The sequence below is a fragment of the Scomber japonicus genome, chromosome 2 (genome assembly GCF_027409825.1).
Source record: "Scomber japonicus isolate fScoJap1 chromosome 2, fScoJap1.pri, whole genome shotgun sequence".
Taxonomy (NCBI): domain Eukaryota; kingdom Metazoa; phylum Chordata; class Actinopteri; order Scombriformes; family Scombridae; genus Scomber; species Scomber japonicus.
Window position 1 is genome coordinate 31707518 of NC_070579.1, and position 20433 is coordinate 31727950.

At 42.3% G+C, this 20433-nt stretch overlaps 1 protein-coding gene across 1 annotated transcript; it reads left to right on the forward strand.

The window, feature by feature from the left end:
• Positions 1-341: 341 nt before the first annotated feature.
• LOC128366483 (FERM and PDZ domain-containing protein 1-like) lies at positions 342-19577 on the forward strand. Its single transcript, XM_053327215.1, has 16 exons — positions 342-460; positions 784-944; positions 4845-4947; positions 5070-5115; positions 7582-7686; positions 9893-9988; positions 10457-10582; positions 10764-10883; positions 11508-11644; positions 12040-12259; positions 12369-12551; positions 13230-13374; positions 13471-14404; positions 14453-14775; positions 16051-16611; positions 16693-19577. Exons 1-16 carry the CDS (start codon positions 342-344, stop codon positions 19575-19577), a joined length of 6264 nt encoding a protein of 2087 aa, XP_053183190.1.
• The last annotated feature ends 856 nt before the right edge of the window (positions 19578-20433 follow it).

Sequence of the window (20433 nt, forward strand, 5' to 3'; positions counted from 1 at the left end):
TGCAATGAACAACAAAAACTCATTTACAGTTTTCTTAGAAGTTTCAATTATATTACTATCAATAGTATGTTTTTGATGGTTCAAGTATTCTTGTGTTGTACAGGGAAAGCAGCAATATTGAGTTCTTTTGATAGGACTAGATTCAGAGCATTGTGGGTGGTTCCAGAAACATTCAGAGTGAGGTCAAATGCCTCTCTTAACAGCTGTTGAAGTGCTTAAGCTAGCTACATCTACCAATGTACATAATCATGACCAGCCATATTTTACATGTATTCTTGAGCCATTCAAGCAATTTTTAATTATATGTATGACTCATTTGACCTTTGCCCCCTGCCAGGTAAATGGAGGTGCAGGACAGGAGCCGCTCCCCTTCCCGCAGGACCAGTAGGGTCGAGCAGGTGGTTGGACGATGGCTGAGGCGGTCCCGAGACCTAGGCAGCAGGTCTCACTCTCTGAGCAGGTAAACCTCTGTTTTGTCTTATTTTAATTAATGCTCATGTTTACATGCACATTTGTATTTAAAGAATTGTTAATGTAGATCTTCTGTTTCGTCTGACCTGTATGTTTTTTGACTGAGAGAGGCTCCTGTGTGAAATCATGGAGGTCTTAAAATGTCCACATTAGTGACCCACCAAATATCTTTTTTCAAAAGAATAAAGTATGCTACATTTGATACTGTCTGTCTTTATTTTTCTAATACATACATATATGCATATATGCAAATATTAAACTGCCATTGCACAATTACAAATATGTTTTTTCTTTTTTCTTATTATCCTCCAGAGACAGGGTCACAATAGATGGAAAGAACGAGGCCAGTGGCTCCGATCAGAGGAATTACCCCTTTCGCTTCAATGTTCAGATCCAGCGGGACCCAAACCTCAATTCTCATGGCCTCACTCTGTCCCCCCAGACTCCCATCCTGGTGCAGGACATCTCCCCAGGTATGAAATATGAACAGAAACATTTTTTAAAAAGCTGATCTTGGACTTTGAATCAAGGTGGTCTGGTACTATGACTCACCCCTCCAGGTATTTCCATCATTTTGAACACTGTCAGTGCCGCTGTTAGTAAGACCTGTGTCGTGTCCCTAGTTCCACATTCACCTTCTACAAAAAGGCCAAGTACCTGTAGTCTGAAATCTTGTTAAGTGCACAGCAGATGCATAAATAACTGTCCTTCTATCCACCTCAATGTGTCTTGTCTCTAAAAACAATGCAGCACCTCTCACACTGGTGAGTTTGGTTTAATTGGGGACACTTAGGGGAGTTTAGCTCTGGTTGCTACATCTCATCTTCCCCACCCCAGCTCAGGCTCTTTCCCCCACAGAGATCGCATTTTATGTGCCAAGAGCCAGTTTCCATTGCCAAGGTCTGCAGTCTTTTGGTCTGTCAGTGCCTGTTATTGACGGCAGCAGCCTTAGAATAGCCTGTCCCACCCAAATGAGGGTAGAGTAGCTGTTCTATGTCCATATTCACTGTACAGTAGAGATGAATGTAACATGGTGAAGACAGCCTAGGGGTCTCTTCAGGGCCATACTGTGCAATGATGAAATCATTGGACAGACCCAGAACATACTAACTAACAGGAGCTGCTCAGCACTGTTACATGGATTTTTTTTTTTTTTACTGTCTGTCTCAGCATTCAACATAGAAACCTTTGAGTCACAAGCCATCTCTGTCTCTCAAATGACTGACAATAAGCACAACATAAGTCTTAACTTCCTGTCTTATGTAAGGATCTGGAATGACAGCATTGGCATAAAATAAATTCAGACAGACTCCAACCAAGTATGTGGCCATAATTTGTAGAATAATTAATAGTAGAGTATTAAAATTGAATATTCTGTTCTTGCAGAAAAGAAAAAAAGAATGGTTCATCCTCTCTCTTCTTTCTAGAACCCACATAGATTACAGCAAGTCTCCTCAGCAAGTGCACAAATGGAGCTGTGCCAGACCAGTGTAGGCCTCTGGCCAGCATACAAAACAAACTGTAAAAAGTGGAATCTCCAAGGGAGTCCAATATGCTCATTCTGCATACATGCACACAGAATCACATTAACAAAGTGAAATGTATTGTGGGACTGGCATTGTATGCATGCGTGCATGCATGAGTGCAAGTAAAGCATCTTCAGTATATGAGGAAGCAAAATGATTTTTTGTAAAGGGAGGGAGTTTTTGCCCTTAACTCAGACTCTCAGACAGTGCTGCCACTGTCCACAAGAACCTTTACCAATCAGATGCTTTATGCACTGTATACTATGCAACAGATGGTTAATATTACAGGTGTTATTGAGTTTCCACTCTGTCTGTTAGAATCTCACCAGAGGTAGGATTAGCAAATAGTCTGAGGTGTGCCTTGGAGGGTTAACTCAGGGCAAAACGTCCTCTGATTTAAATTAAGTTTGGGATTTAAGGGTGTGTCAGCAGTAATAGTTTGACATGTCACCACTACTGTATCCCATGGCACAGCACCTTCGTGTCATCTCCCAGTCAGTTTGTACTGTCTGTACCATGTGCTGCTGTTAATGCTGTCACATCTAAAGGAGAGCTGCAGTCTTACAGTTCTTCAGTCCCAAAATAGAATATGATTTACTTACAGCTCTCACACCTCTAACTCAGTTTAGGATTAATTGCCCTTTAGAGCTGATGCCAATCTGTGAGCCATGAAAAGTCAATCATTCAAAAGTGACTGAACTTTTGCTGAATTCACCATCACTGCCTTCACTATGTTTTATCATATGATGTGTATACACAACTCCTCCAATACATATATGGTTTATGGATCTGTCTGAAAAAAAATACAAAAACAACAAGATCCTAAATCTTTGTCAGATTTGTGACATCAATCAATAATAATCCTGTGCTCATTTATGCACATATTAACTGAATACACGTATATTATTGTTAACATGTATGTTAACAATACATGTATGTTAACAATACAGACTAGTATAGGATATTTCTGGGAATGAGAAGATGGCTATGATTTTTATTTCCCATATACATATCATTTGAGTGACTAATATTTTTGCATTGAGCAAAAATTTAATTCTAGCTTTTCTTTCCACTAAAAGTTAAAACAAAAATACATAAACATCATGCACACATCTCACAAACTAATAAATGAGCTATCACCATTTTTACTGTCACCAACTATCAAATATACATCAACTATAATTTGTATAGCACCACAACAAGGTTCATTATTGAGTACTTCAGCCAGAAGCTAGAGCTCCATGAATGTGCTATAGTTATTGATAATCACATAGTTTCCATCATTGCACTTAATATACTAACTTACAGAAATCAAATGCATGAAGAAAACATAACTGCTGCATATATTTAAAAAAACGCTACTTAATAAGTATTCTCAATTTTGCAGATTATTTTAATGTCAGTCAATGATTATTGCATGATTACCTAAGAATAAATAAATGAATGCTGTGTACTATATCCTGCCTATGTTTTGTATTCTGAAGTGCAGTTTGTCTGCTGAGTTACAGAGCCAACAGGGTCTGAGTCCCACCGAGGTCTAGGGGCAGATTACTTCGCTTTCTCCTGTCTGGCTCAAGTCTGCCCTGTCACCATCTGCTTCTGCTTGCCCCCCCCCCCCACACACACACACACACACATACACACATACACACACACACACACACACACACACACACACACACACACACACATACACACTGTTGCTCATGTCTCCAGTGGCCCTGCTAAGCCTTGGCTCACTTTTTCCTCTTTCTGTCTCTCGGATCATGTGCTGTTGCATCTTGACAGTGAAATATGAATCCTTAATCTAAAAGCATTTGTCACCTGCATCTGTCCATATTCATTTTGGATGTAAAATCATGCAATAACATTACAGTATAACATCATTAGAGGGTTATCTCAAAAACAAAAATATGCTGAGGATGATGCTACAGTCAGAAGCAGGATTGTTGTTCTCCTGCCAACGAGCCCATTTCAGATTGCCGGAAATTACAATTTAATTTATGCACCAGCGTTTTGTCTTTTAGCATTTATATGGTGAAATCTCAGGGTAAACACCCAGTTCAGACCTTTACATGCTTACACACTTTCCCCCAGGATATTACTTGTTGAAAATGAATCCTTTTTCTTTCTTTTTTTTTGTGACGTTGTGTACAAATAAAATAAACTAAATTAGAGCTACCATTAGTTCTATAAATTTAATCTTGCAAGCATTCAGCATAATGGCACAAAGCTTTAGGAATTCTCAGTGCGCTATTAATGCCTTAATAGTGTACAACATATGTTCACTAATGCCATTCCATTCTTAACGAGATTTGTATCGTCTTTCAGTCAAATTTTGCAAATATAGTAAGGGACAGCATCATCTGCAGGATTGGAACAGCTGTTGAGCAAAGGATGTACAAAATATCATCTCCTGCTATGAACATCTATTGTTACCTTTGGTCATAACTGAACTGTTACTGTATAAATCTGCTCTAACACTACGGACTGTAAAAGGTTTTTCCTCCATCTATCCATTTGTTTTGCCCCTAATGTTGTTACAGTAGTATTAGTGACTGCTCTGCAACTGTTATAGAGTGTACAGTGCATTGTTTGAATTTTAGTCGTGTACACTAGTGACTAAGTGGTCAGTAATACCCTAAATTGTCAGTACAACAATTAGATTGCTGGTCCTCTTTAATGGCTGGGTTTGGAGAGCTGTGTGAAAAATTATGCATCAGTGTGAGATGAAAGGAGAAGAGTAGAATACAACATACCGCCTGTCACCAGCCCCAGTTGCGGTATAAACATGCACCAATTGAACACTCTCAGGCATGACAACACAAGGACATTTTGTGTGTCCAGGTGGTCCTGCAGATGGCCGTCTCGTCCCTGGCGACCAGCTTGTGAAGATCAATAACGTTGCTGTCGATGACCTGACCCCGGAGCAAGCTGCTGAAATAATCAGGTCTGCACACACACATACTGTATGCACGAGTGTATGTACAAAAAAAAACAAAAAACGTAAGCTATGTGCAACACAACTCCACTAACATGACCTTACCAGCCACCCTCTTCTTTTCTTTTCAGGGAGTGTCAAGACACTTTGACAATGACTATCCTCAGAACAATGCTGGTGAGTCTACAACACATACAAACATATTTCACTGAAATGTCCACACTGGTAGACACATAAAGGTAGAGTCAGTCATTTTAGAGAAAGATTGTTGATATTTGAACTAAACACTCAAACAAATATACACCTCCCTTTGTGCTCCTTCAGAAGCCCCACCCCCAAATGTATGGATCTGTATTGCCAAGACCTTCCTTGACAGCTCAGATTACGTTTCACTGAATATGACAGATACAGACTTATAGTGTTGTCTTTGTGAGGAGTGTCTTGGATGCACTGTGAACCGATAGATTTATTAAAAAAGAAACATATCTGTGAGAAAACACTTGCTATGTGAATCTCTCTCTTTCTCTCCTGTTAACCAGTCCTCCCCCACCATTCAACTAGTGCTGGATATAGGAGACTGTCATTTCCTCACAGAGACATCTGCTCTGATGACTTTCTCCTGTCCTGTGAACAAGCATGAACGCCCCCTGCTGATTGGCCATAGTAGTGTTGTGTGGTTTGCACCGAGCCACTGTGTTTATATGCATTTAAAGAGCCAGTACTATGTATGTACAGATTGTTTTTTGTTGAACATAGAACAGTTGGCGGACCGTGAGGAGATATTCACTGAATTTGACCAAAAGGGGATTAGTTTAGAATCGCTGACTTTACCTTTAATTTGATGACGGCTGTTTGGATTATACCTCTAGTTTCCACTTTTCATTCAGCTTTTGAAGCAAACACGAGCATGTACAGTGTCTGACACATGCCTACATGCTATAGATGCACACCGTCTATATACACATGGGATTCTAAAATGCTGTTATCAACAAACACATAAATCAGCATGTCAATGAGGCTTGGGGTCAAGCGTCATTGCTAACAACCATCCTGCCACCAAGGTCCCACCACTACATCACTGTAAACGGTGACAACATGTTACACCCCCTGAACAGCCCCACACACACACACACACACACACACAGCTCTTCCTGTCCCTTTACACAGACGCTCTCCTGATCACTCAATCTGTGTGTGTGCGCGCGCATGCATGTAGCTTGTATACCTCAATCTGTGTGCGTGAAGTTGACGTATGCGTTTGGACTTAGGTGAAGTGGATCGGTAAATAAATGGCTGCTCCACCGTGATTCTCATCAGCAGCTCTGCTGATGGAAGCAGCTTTACCATCTGATTCATGGCTCACAGCTCCTCCATGACATTGTTACTGAGCTTTGAAGAATTATTAACATTTCTCAGAAAATATTCATCTTTGTAATACCAATAATACACAATATTATCATTATATATTTATGAGTATATAATATTCTTTATTTATACAGCACTTTTCAAAACAAAGTTACAAAGTGCTTTACATGGTTGAAGCAGGATTAAAACATTTCAGGACTAAGGCAAATAAAATCAGGCAATTCAAATAATACAATAATAATCCCCAAGAATAAACATTTTAAAAGGAAGAAAAAAACCAACAGTTACAATAATACAGGTAAGACATGTAAATAAAAACGGTGTGCTAGAGTTAATAAAATGCTTTAAAAGGTGACACTGATCCTGCTGGTTCTTGGGCAAGGAGCTCCAGAGCTGGGACTTAGGAACAGCCAGCATAGCCCTGCCCGAGGATCTGAGGCCTCACAGGGGATGTAGCTGGGAGCTGAACTATAGTGCTTTAAATGTGACCAGTAAAATCTTAAAATCAATCCTAAAACTTACTGCTAACCAGAGAAGAGAGGCTAAAACAGGGCTGATGCGATCTTGTCTTTCAGTATGACCAGTACCAGCTCAGGGCATGGGATCGTTTTTTGGCTTAACTCTGAATACAATGAATTATAGTAATCTAAAAGAGATTAAATAAAAGCATGGATGACCTCGAGATCAGGCCGGGAGAGACCTGACCTGATTTTTGAGACGCTTCCAGTTGGTGAAAAAAACTACTGTCCCTTCCTATTCATGATAAGAAACCATCAAAAGAGTTCTAAACCAAGGCAAATCTAAGTGATTAAGACATTATAAAAGAGCTGGGGATTGTTTGACAGTTTCCTCTGGTGCTTTTAATTCACCAACTGTAACAATATGCACAGTAATGAAAAAGGTCTTTGTTACTAACTTTTTGTTCTATAACTAAAACTGTTTGCATCAATGATATATTTAATATCATCATTGGCTTTTAGTTGTTCATACAGTTTTCTAACACTCAAGTAACATAAGACAAGAAACAACTATAGAAAATGAATATACTACTGTATATATACTACCTGGGTTCATATTAATAACCTGTTATTTACTGGATTCAATTGTGCTTGCCAGCCTGAGTGAAATGCAAATAAAGGAAGCTGCAAATCTTTCCATTTTCTTCATATGTGCCACTTTATGCTTTGCTGAACATATACTGTACTTGCATCATGTTAAATACTGATTCAATTATGAAAATATAATGCCTTACTGTTTTTTGTCATGTATTCCTCCCAGGGCCCAAAGTCATCATTCATAACACCGGAGAAGAGGGCCAAGCTCAAGTCCAATCCTGTGAAAGTTCACTTTGCTGAGGAGGTGGAAGTCAATGGACACTCTCAAGTGAGTCTGAAACATCCCTTATCCCTCTCTCCAGGGTTAACTCTGTTTAGCAGCATTTCCTTGAGACACTGAAGAAGTCTTCTTCACATTCAATGTATACACAATCTGTATCTGGATGCATGAATCAGGACTATGGGTGCTTTCTTTAACATCTTTTATTAATAAGCCTGCTCATTTTCTCATTTCCTGCATTGTGATCAGATCTCAATATGCAAACTAGTTAGACAGAGCTGCTGGACTTGTCTACAAACTTGTGTGTGTTCCCAATGAAGGGAGGTGATGGTGCAGTATGGGTTTCTCTTATTTGTACTTTGCTTAGGAATGCATCATCTGTAGCTTTTTCTCAGACTCACTTGAGATAGCTGGAAAAGGTAGTTTGGTGACCTTTCAACTTGTTTGGTGTAGTTTCTTCTTAAGAATGTGGCCAAAATATACAGACTGTACCTTCATTTACACCTGATTAGGTGATCCAGCTACAACACTATCAGACCTGCTGCTTTGATTGCAGAGTGTTGTGTTTGCATTTCTATTATCCTTATCCATATAAGATATCCAGATACAGATCACAGCTTAATATCAGATGTGGATGGGGTTTCACGCTTGTCCACCCTAACCTCACACTTTCTTTGTCTACTGTCAAAAGGACATTTCAGAAAAAGCTTTTTGGTATCTAACTCTGTATTATCATTTAAAGGAATTATTTCCAAGCTCTTTTCATTGTGACCCCATGAAAGACGAGTAGTGGTATCACAAAAAATGCAAAAGTCCCTCTCTAGAGCCAGTGTTTGGTTTGTCCGTTCTGGGCTACTGTAGAACATGGCGGCCTCTGTGGAAGAGGACCCACTCCCTATGTATAAATAAAGAGCTCTTTCTATAATAATGAAAACATGAAAACATGGATATTCTTATTTTCAGGTGATTATACACTAATTAAAACAAATTACATTCCATTTAAATGCCAAGTCTGTTCCACTAGATGATACCAAATTATAAACACTGCACCTTTAAAACAAACTTATATCTATTTACAGCCTCTGGTCACAGGTTATGTGTGGACAATTGTGAACAACAGAAAGACTAAGAGTGGCAGCAAATTCTCAATTTCAAAACCCAGATTCATTCATTATTAGACACTTTTGCTGTAAAAATAAATAAATAAATAATGAATCAGTATTAAAACAGTTACATACAATTTCTGTCAATGTATTAATCATTTCAGCTCTATGCTTAGTTAAGGTATTATAGATTTTGAATAATGGCTTTCTTTATAATAAGATTGATTATAGTCAGGTATATTATATTTTAATTGGTCAGTATTTTTCCGTATTGTGTTTTTCTTTTATAAGCCTGGCTCTGGTTGATCAGAGTTCCCATCCTGCAAGCAGATGTGAAATTAGCTGGATGAGGAAAACCACACAGGCTGGAGTGCCCATTACTAATCACAGAGAAAATGCGGATCGATATTTGCTTCATCCTCTCGCCCTAATGTCTGTGATTACAAGACAATAAACATCGGATTAGGGAGAGAGAGAGGGAGACAGAAGAGACGGGGGGGGGAGTGGTACCACTGTTAAATGGGAGAGAAAACAGGAGAAATGGAAGATGGGAGGGTGACAAGGGAGGGGTTGTCTAAATCTGAAAGCTTCTCCGTTTGAACTTCAAAACACACAGACATCAATGTTGCATTACATCACAGTGTCAATACAGCAAAACACTTTCTAAAATCATAAGAGAACAGGGAAGAGGTAGAGAGAGATGACTCACTACAGCGAACATGCAGGGCCGACAGAAACAGGCCAGAGGAGAAGAGGATATGATGTGAAGAAAAGCTCTGTGAGCAGAGCTGAGAATGAGACACCTAATCTCTCTCTTTCCACTCGCGAGTGTGTTGTAATATGCAAAACATGCTATTTTATATTTTTAATCTGGCTTCCCACTATTTCAAAATATAAATAAGTTTTGTGTGTAAAAGCAGCATCTTGAGTGTATCTAGGACAAACATTCCCCGGGCAAAATAAAACATCCAATTAAATCTTTATATTGTAGTGTCTCAAACACACACATGCACACATCTTTCTTTCTTGTTTCCTTCTCATATCTCTCCATCTGTGTGTTACTCATAATCCTATTGGACCAGCAGGTTTTATGATGCTCACATTTTCATCTGACACCTCCCATGACCTCTGACCTCTTGTTTTGCTTGCAGGGCAATTCGCTGCTCTTCCTTCCTAATGTCCTGAAGGTGTATCTGGAGAACGGGCAGACCAAGGCCTTTAAATTTGAACCCAGCACCACAGTCAAGGTACTGTGCAATGATACAGTCGACCATATTGACTGCCATTCTTAATTATTACCAACATCCAGGCTTACAGTTTTATTATACTGGATATTTATCAACTGTAGTGAAGCCAACGTTTATGATGTGCTTAACCTGAAGTCAAGCAGTCTGTATTCACCTCTATGGATGTGAATTAATGTGACGTAGCTTAAAGGCTGCAGTAAACTCCATATTTAAACATAACCATATAACTGGGACAGTATTGGATTTAATATAAAGTCTAATTTTTAAGGTTACAACTGATATAGTTCACTCACTCCCTCAGCCTCTATCTGTATTAGATATATCCATTTCATGGATTTGCCAACTACTCCATCTTTTCCTTGCCTCACTGAGACCTCCAAATCTCAGCTGAGCTCACCTCAGCAAATATTTTTTCCTGATGTGATAAAAAATGTCGTCTCTCAAGATCTGATTTTCTTTGTGCATCAGGACATTGTGATGACGCTGAAGGAAAAGCTGTCTCTGAGCCGTATCGAGCATTTCTCCCTGATGCTGGAGCAGCGACACAGTGCCACCAAACTGCTGCTCTTACATGAAGAGGAGAGGATACACCAGGTACACACACACACACACACACACACACACACACACACTAATAACAATAAGTCTACTTCTCTCCTTAAATGAAAGTTTAATCTTTGACAGTTTAAAGCAGTTCAGCCTTTTTGGTGCAAAGTTTGTTTCACTCCCTGTACTCCCCTTGTTTGTGTGTGTGTGCGTGTGTGTGTGCGTGCAGGTGGTGCAGAAGAAAGAGGCCCACGACTACAGATGTCTGTTCCGTGTTTGTTTCATGCCCAAAACCCTCCAGACTCTGCTGCAGGATGACCCCACTGCCTTCGAGTACCTCTACTTGCAGGTAGATCAATGAATCTCTGACACACAGAAAACCACCAGACTGCACTTAAACTCACCATCCACACCACACCACTAGTCTGTCTTAATGTTTGTTTGAATTCCAACTCAGTTTTAACCTTTAATGTGATTATTTTTTACATATGTGCCAAGGCTGCCTGTGAAAGAAGAAGTCAAAAACCAAATCAGAAGGTTTTTTTGACAACTCAGGAAATCCATTGTGTCTAGTTGTGGCTGCTGATGAAGCATCTTGCCTTAATGAAAAGTAGCAGCCAGCAGACCACAGTTTTACACCCTCCATGTGGTTCTATGATTGGTTTTAAAGAGTGTTTGTCTGTCAGCAAGTAAATTTGAAATCTATACTGCTGTATTATTAATACTGAATAAATACAACATTCAGTATGATCTACAGACATTTTCTGCTTAATGCTGACTTCTTAAGCACACCATTACAAAGAAATAGCCAACAAGTTCTTGTTACAACAGTATGTCAACATTTTATTTTGAGCTTTAAGATAATATATTCCTTTATTAGTCCCACTGTGGAGAAATGTACCACCTAATGTTATTGAAAAGTAAATCATGAGATGTTCCAACAGTGCTTTCTTCTTCTTTGTGTGTGTGTTAGGGGGTGAATGATGTGCTGCAGGAGCGTTTTGCAGTAGAGATGAGGTGTAACACCGCCCTGCGACTCGCTGCGCTGCATATCCAGGAGAGGCTGGCGAGCTGTGGACAGTCGCCAAAGACCAACCTGAAGATAATAACGTGAGACATACACACATTTTTAGCTTAACGGAGTTCAATTCTGATCCTAGAGCTCCTAAAATCAGGAGTGTGTTACAGAACAAATATATTATTGATTTCAAACAGAACATGAGTCGAAAGAAATTCATATTTATGACGTTTATTTGTCCATTAAGTACATTTTTGCTCTGGTATCATTGAATTAACGACTGTCCAACAAGGCTTTAACACTAAAAACGACCTTTTCTTGTACATTACCTGCTATACACACAAATGAGTACACACACATCTTTTAATTTACAACACTCAAAGTTACACACTCACATAAGCTGTATAGTACAACTGGAGTTTTAGCTTACAAACATACATGTACACGCACACAGACTTTACCAGTTGGTGTTTGTGTGTTTGTTCAGAAAAACGTGGGGCATAGAGAACTTTGTGTCTTCCACATTGTTGAGGAACATGCGAGAGAAAGATCTGAGGAAGGCCATCGGCTACCACATGAAGAAGAGCCAATCACAGCACGATCCCAAGCAGAAGGGCCTGCCAGCCGATCAGGCGCGGATAAACTATCTGGAGGAGCTGAGCGACCTCAAATCATTTGGAGGGAAATCCTTCAGTGCCACCATGATGGTTGGGTTTAAGACTGTATACTGGCTATTTATATAACGCTTTCTGCTGAGATTCAGTTAATTGAAGTTTCTGTCATTTCCTCTTTTATGTCCCTCCCCCCACCCTTCAGCTCCAGGACAGGGAGTCCATGGTGACCCTGTTGGTGGGGGCGCGCTACGGGGTGAGTCAGGTGGTCAACCACAAACTGAGCATCCTGTCCACTCTCACAGAGTTCACCAGCATCACGCGCATTGAGTTGCTGCCTGAATCCGACAAGGTCAGCCTGGTCAAAATATATCTGCAGGACATCAAGGTATGAAGCAGTAATACACACACACACGCACACACACACACTCATACACACACATAAAGTTATAAACTGCATCAAAAGCACTTTAACTTTGAAGTGACTAAATCAGCATTATAAACACTGCGATAAAGGATCTTTATGCTAGGTTGAGTACCAATTAGCATTATTTGTTGAACTATTGTTGTAGTGCAGTTTGTCTATTTGGCTTCTGCATTTCCATTATTTTGTACGTATCAAATAGAGTTATGTAATTTTTGCTTTTTTCCCCCTTGTTTGTGCTTTTTCAGTTTGATGCACCTGCAGTATGGTCACAGGAGATTTAGCCTCTTAAGAGGTCTGTTAGTCATCTGTTGTCGCTTTAAAAGCTCACATCATGCTGACTGCCAGACCTTTCTCACAGGTCACAAGCTAATTGGCGTTCAACCTAAGATGGCCCATCTCTGTAGCAGTGTTTCTAGTGGTGATTAATTACTTCAAAATTCTCCTCCTGACCTGTTTATAGTGTTTCGTGAACCCCTTGTATACAACATGCAGACATCAGCATGAAAAGAAGTAGAAATTGCTTTTTCATCAATATTAATGCATGACCCTTTTGAGTTTTCCACTGCTGAAACTGTCTTTTTCATTCCCTCTCTTTCCTTGTCCCATCTCATATCATCTTCTCTCCTCTCTCATACCAAGCCCATCACATTACTGCTGGAGTCAGTGGCAGCCAAGGATATGTCCTGCCTAATAGCAGGGTACTGTAGAGTGTTTGTCGACCCCAACCTCAACATCTTTCCCTGGATAGACCTCTCCAAGAAACACAGAGTGTCTGCTGAGGAAGGTACAGAGACAGATCCACACATTCACAGCAGCACACAAGTGGGCTCTAAGTAACTGACCAGCTGTTCATGTTGTTATATTTTATGTATGTTCGCAGGTTACGTGTCACGGCGTGGTAGTGACTCAGACAACTCCTCAGACCTGGACATGGAGCCGCTGGTCTCCCTTGTGTCTCACGATGATAAGCCCTGCCCACGTGTCAGATCCGCATCAGACCCAGATGGAAGAAAACGGAAAGACAGGGACAAAAGGAGACACAAAGATGGCAAAGAAAAGGGTGATAAACCATGGGCAGATAAAAAACAGAAGGAAGAAAAGGATGCTGACACAGAAAAGAGAAAGTCTCCACCAGATAAGAATAAAGACACAGAGCACAAAGAGGAGGCAGAGAGAGCGCAGGGTGGCGGACAGATACAGATCGAGATAACAAACAACGACTCTAGGGAACAGGAAAAAGTGGGGACACAAAAAGAGGCACAAGAAGGTAAGAATGGAGGTGGAGAAGGGGTGCAAGCAGCAGAGGAACAGCCGACTGCATCAGAAGCATCCGATTCGTGTCATACTGACTCGCGTGTCCTCACGAGCCCCTCCACCGACTCTCTTGACGCCCTTGAGGAAGATGACTTGATTACCTGTTCATCTTCTTCCATCCATCCCAATGCCCACATGCACTCCTCCCTCCAGCTTCAGCCTTACTCCCATAGGCACGCTCAGACCCACCTCCTCGCTCCCCCACCTGCTCATTCCCATCCCCTTATCCACCCCTCAACTCACGACAGAGGAGAAGGGGGCTGCAGGAGGTCAGGCGACGGAGCCGACCCCCAACTCCTCACATCCGTCTCCACGTGGGCAAACACACCCCTCAAAAGATGTTCAGACACCCCCTGCTCTGATGACACCTCCCTGTGTTTCGCCGAGCTCTCCCGACTCGTGGAATACCTGCCGAGCCCCCCGGAGGCCAGCGACGACGACGAAGACGAAGAAGAGGAACTGAGGAGAAGGAGGAGGAGGGTGTGGAAAGAGATGGATGAGTTGGTGAGAAGAGCAGGAGAAGGAGGGAGCATAAGCGGGGAGGGTAGTTTTAAAGAAAATCCACTTTCCCCTCCCTCTTCCTCCTCCCGCACGGAGTTTGTGTTTAACTTTGACCAAAGTGACGCAAGCTGCTACTACAAACTGTGCTCCAACATCACCCCCGACAGCGCTCGCAGCCTCCCCCACCTGCTGAATCATGATGAGGAAGGAGAGGGAGAGACGGTGGAGGGAGATCAGGTAGAACTGGAGCCGATCCCTATCCTCCAGCCACCACCTGGCTTTGGAGACAGCAGTTCTGACGAGGAGTTCTTTGACGCCAGAGATCGTTTCACCTCACCTGAAGACCCGACCTCGGGGGCTGTGCCAAGAGGTGATTCGGTTTTCTTTGTGTGCCTCTCTTTTAGCCTCATATTCATAAGGTCACAAGCATTTGCTGTCAGTTTCAAGAATGATTTAAAAACAGGCTTTAAATTGCTGCCATCTGGTGGCTGAAGTTGTTACTGTGCAAAAGCATTGACACAATGCACTAAAGGGTAATGTAGTATCATTAGCAGGAACATTGCAGACCATACAGCTGACCGCACCTAACAGTGATGTTGGGTGCGGTCAGCCAGCTGTTAAGATTCAGCCTATAGATGCCTGTTTATGGTTTTGGCTCTTATGAAGAAGCATTTTAGCAGTACCCATAATTCAACACTCTACTAAATAAATAAACTAATGAATGAAAGTTTCATATGGAGCATTAATCTGCAACTTAACTTTGTCATAAACATTTTAAGTCCAACTGTAATGAATAATCACATGTCCTATGATCTCCTGAAAAAATTTGATTGCAGTAGTGACACTTTTTTTTGCTTTTGTGATTGTAATACTCTATCTTTGCATAAACCAATTGGAGATGGAAAACTTTGCAAATAGCCTGTTAAATTAAGCAGGTGGACACCATGCAGCCAGCCCGACTATAGCCTGAGACGCAACAAAAAACAAAACCATAGACTTTGAATAACACATTTCCTCTCTAGCTAATGCCTCCCTCTTACCTGCAAATAAGGACATGTCTTGTCCTGCACCATAGCTTTCAGAATGAGCTACCAACCATTCTGCCCCAGGGAAGAAAATGTACTGCTAAGGGCAGTTTGGAAGAGCTAATGAGCTGATTAAATGCTGCACATTGCACAGTTTAGAAAACTACCTGCAAAAGTCAAGAAGCTAAGTGGTTTCGTTCTTATTTTTCTATATCATCCTTAAAAGAACACTGTCTATCCTTTACTATAAGCTTTAGTTCTAAGTGTATGTTTGTGTACTTTGTCCCTCCATGCCCCTGAAAGGGCTCAGCCTCCCGCTGTCAATCAAACACAAACACTGACAACATCCCCTCAGTCTTTTTTAATCTTTGTAATAGTAAAAATACTTTACTTTTACAATACTTTGGAATGATTTTTGACCTAAAAAGAGATTGAGCGAAATACTGTGACGTGATTAAAAAGTTAATTGGTCAGTGAGTTGATATTTGTTCATAAGTAGTTATTTAGTGTTATGAGTGAGTGATATTTACTAGTAAATGTTAATATGAAAAGCTAATTTTCATATACCCTTTGTTTGAAACACAAGTTTTGTTCAACCTATTTCTTTTTCTATCTTACAGCTATTGGCACAGGGATGAATGATGGGAAACCAGAAGAGAACAGAAAAGGAGACGAGGAAGGAGGAGGCAGAGAAACGTTGTACCAGCTCAGAAAGAGATCCCGTAAACGGCGTTCCTTCATGGAAACTGATTACACTTCTAGGGTGTCATATCCAGAACCAGATCCACAATCTCAGCATGATCCGGTCTCCAACAGACTTCATAAAAACCTCTTGGCAGGAGTCAGTGATACCCAGATGCTAAGTTCTGACCCTGAACCTTCGAAGCAAACCCGGAATCCCAGTCCCACCGTCTCCTGCCTCACTCACTCTGAAGGGGAACCAGCCCTGCTCGAGTCAAAGCCTATTTTGTCCAAACCCCTCCCCCACAAACCAGATTCTCCTTCTAGATTTGGGTCTCACGGGCAGGCGAGAGACCCACAGGCCTTCTCCAGGACCAGGAAGCAAGAAATGGAGATGGAACCTGACGCAATGGAATCCAAATCAGTCACAGACCACTTGAAGACAGTGTCCCCTACCATCACTGTCGTCCGGTGCAGAGTGGATCCAGATGGGAAGGAGAGTGCTGATCGGAGGGGTGACGGAAAGGAGGAAGGGGAGGGACAGGAGGAGATGGATGAGGGGAAATCGGAGAGTGAAGAAGAGGAGCCAACAGGTGTGCCAGGGAATGGGCTGTTCAATACTCATATGTTTTTGCCTGAAGTCACAGAAGTGGAGGGTAAGGGGGAAGATGCAGGAGAAGAGGGTAAAGGGGGAGTGACAGAGTATTCGTCCAGCTCAAAAAGACCTCTTATTGGTGCTGAAAGGCAGCCAGAGGCCAACCCACCGCCTGAATGTTTGACAGATGTGAATAAAAATGATAGTAACATCCTGGCTGGTCTGATTACCCCAGAGCAAAACTCATATGCAGAGGAATACATGCTTGATAATGAGATTGTTCATTCAAATTGTCCATCATACTCACCACCACCCCCTCCACCCTCATCCCCTCTACCCCCAACACCAGTTCTTCACAAATCCCAAAGTGATTGTTTCGTAGGGGAAGAAGAAGACGGCAAAAACACCAGAAGCTCAACTGAAATGTCTTTATCTAATTCTGAAGAGATGCCACTTAGTGAACAAAATCACACCAACAAAGCACAATTGCACTTAGAAATCCCAACCAGTATTATTGAATATGAAGCCTTCAGTATTGATTCTACCATGATTGCTAGCGACGAAGTATCCAACAGCACCAATTCAGACAATGTTTTTGATGATGATGAAATGACCAATTCCCTAAATTCTAGTTCAAGTGACACAAAAGCTGTTGACAGAGATGATTGGACTGTAGCTATAAGGCCTAGCAGCAGTGCTAAATCAACTACAGAAGGTAAAGATGAGTCTGAAATGAGTATATGCAAGTCTTTTACCGATACTGAAGCTCATACAAGAATTTATCCCATGAATTCTGAATATACTCGAGCTATAAACTCCATCACAGCAAAGCTTGGAGCTGCTACAAGTGTCACGTCTCCCACATATAATTCAGGTGCTACATTGAAAAGTGAGGTGACGCAAGAAACTGAGTCATGCTCGGATCAAAATGTGGATAAACCTAGAAGTGAATCCAGCACGCCATGTGCTGAAGCTAAAGGTAGTTTGGCTACTCCCAGTGTAGCAAAAGCTAGCACAACCACAATCCATGATGTCTCCAAAGAGCCTCCTTCTCCAACTCGCTTCCTCTTCCAGTCTTGTTCCCCCAGCTTCATGGGCAGCTTATCTGCCTCCACACTTAGGGGGAAGATTCAAATGTTGCCCCTTTATTTATCGCGATCCCAAGAAACCCTCAACCAAGCTGGGATAGGAAATGTTGCTGAGAGTCCTACTGAGGACAAAAGTAGGGGGAACAACGAGATCACCATCCAAGTAACAGATGTTCACGATGTCACACAAACGATAGATTTTGAAATGGACCCAATTGAAGAATCAGTGGAGTCAGATGATTCAGATACAACAGTCACAGGATTAGAAGTGGAGGGGGCATTTTTTGTGGACACAACCTCAGCTAACAGTTCTCATTTGGTATCAGAAGTGAAGGAAGCAACAGAGATGGTGGTGTTGGACGATAACAGCTCATTGTTGCCCGTCCAGACTGAACCCAAACTCCAACACACAAATCAAGATTTCCACACCGAATATAACAAGACCACTCCTGGACCAATAACAGAGCCTCCAACCTCCTTACTGAGCAGCCTCCAAAGAGATTCTACAGGCCTAATGATGGACACTCCCGGCCCCATAAGAGATTCCCCGGCATCACAGATGAAAGTCACAAGCCCAAGTGAAGACATTCCAGTTTATAAAATTACCACTCCTTCACCCTCCATCCCTACTCCAATAGTGGTGACCACACAGAATCTAAATGGGCCAGGATTCCCTTTTCATAGTCAGACGCACAAAGTAAGAAGGACCAGTCTTGACAGGCCTTTAATGGGTCTTTGTAGACCAACAGAGCAGAACTCAGACTCACCAAAAACATTTTCCTCAGGCTGCAAGGTGTTTACCATCTGCGAGGACCCGTCCCAGACAAAGACACCAGCTGAGATGGAGCCTGTCCTACCCTTGAAGCCTGAGTTTGGATGCAGTTCTGTGCTAGCATCTGGATGTGAGTCAGTTGTGGAGGGTGTGCAGGTGCCACTGGACGCTTGCGGTTGCCCGACAGTCTACACCAACTGCTTCAGCGGGGGGGACAGCTTTGATGAGGAGCTGACAGTTTATGAGTTCTCCTGCCGCACACAGAGTAGCGGTGTGACTCAGACTTCTGGAGCAGGTCTTCCTCTCATGACCTCCCCTCCTGTTCCCTCCTTCCTCTCCACCTCCTCCACACACTCTCCCTCCTTTCCACGCTCCATCCTTTTCTCCTCCTCTACCTCTGAGCTGAGTCCTCTCCTCTCACCATTGTCTGAGGCCTCTGACTGTTTCATGTCTCAAACGCACAAGGACACTATCAGTCGGCTAGGCCAGCAGCGCTACCCACAACCTCCCACAGGTTTCCAAGTGCTCCGTGTCGACGTGGACCAGCTGCTCTCCATCCTGGAGAGTAGCAATGCTGACCGATCTGTGGGAGGTCATGGAGGTCGTCACCCAAGGGACACCTGCCCCGCCCACTTTACAGAGAACAAACGAGTGCTCCAACTGGAGGCTCGGCGGCTGATGTCTGGCTGCCAGAAAGTGGTGGGGATTGGACAGAGCCCAGAGGAAATGCTTCACTCCCTGGCTGACAGTTTCCGGACCCTGGTGGAGTTGGCCGGCATATGCCTGTGGTTCTCCGGTTGCGACAGGTGTGACCGGAGGAATGCCGAGGCAGTTGCGGGTCTGGCAGATGTGGCTCGGTCATTCAGGGACTTCTGTCTGGCAGCAGAGCGTGCCAGCAGCAAGCGCAGCTGCCAGGACCTGAGCACCAAACTGCTAGCCAAACAGTGCACCGCGCTCACCGCCTCCGTCTTCTGCCTCACTCAGCTGTTCCGCACACTCACCGCACTATGAGACGACAACCTCTGCCGACTTTGAAATAACCTTCAAACAACCTGTGGTGTGTAACCTCAGGGGGGCACCAGTGAGCCCGCAGCTGCTATAGATGTGGGCAGAGTGTGACTTGGACAGTCGGCATGTTTATGTTGGATATGTATGGGCAGTAAAGGGTGCAGTGAGGTTACATGTGAAACACACTAGTGTCACTGAGCTCCATGATTGCTCAAATGATCACAATAATTCAATATTATTGAGCAGGTTTGCACTTTGGTGCAGTTTACAGGGCATAGATTGGTGAGGTGCATGTGGTTACTGACGGTATGCTGTGCACGTACTGAAGCCCACAAACCAAACAACCAGACTATAGAGTGGTGCAAGCTGCAAAAGCAGAACCTGCTTGCATTCCAGTATTGAGGAACTGATGTACTTGAATGTATTCTCTATTGTGTTTAATCCATTCATTTATTTAATTCATGAGTTACTACAGTGTGTTTATGAGCAAGCAAGGAATGTAAAGACAATGAAGGAAGACATTTGGAAATGTTTACAGACATTGTTTTAGACACAGGGGTAGTGGTGTGTCAGAGTAGTGGGCCTTTTACACCCATAAACATGCACATACATACACACACACACACACACACACACATAGACACAGAGTGAATCAGTTTTTGATTTGTCCATTCATATGTAGGCCTTTTGTCCGACTGACTGACCATCTAAAGATTTGTTTCCTGTGATTTTCTGATAAAAAGCACTGCAGTTTACTGATGCTTCTATATCTTTACATTTGCCAGGCTGTCAGTGAGGAGTTATTTTGAATGTTACTGTTTACAAAACCAAAAACAAAGAGTGAGAAATGATTTGATCA

Coding starts and splice junctions, on each gene's coding strand:
- LOC128366483 (XM_053327215.1), top strand. CDS start 342: ATGGAGGTGCAGGACAGGAGCCGCTCCCCTTCCCGCAGGACCAGTAGG. Junction 461..783: donor AGGTCTCACTCTCTGAGCAG/GTAAACCTCTGT, acceptor ATTATCCTCCAG/AGACAGGGTCACAATAGATG. Junction 12,552..13,229: donor TATATCTGCAGGACATCAAG/GTATGAAGCAGT, acceptor TCTCATACCAAG/CCCATCACATTACTGCTGGA.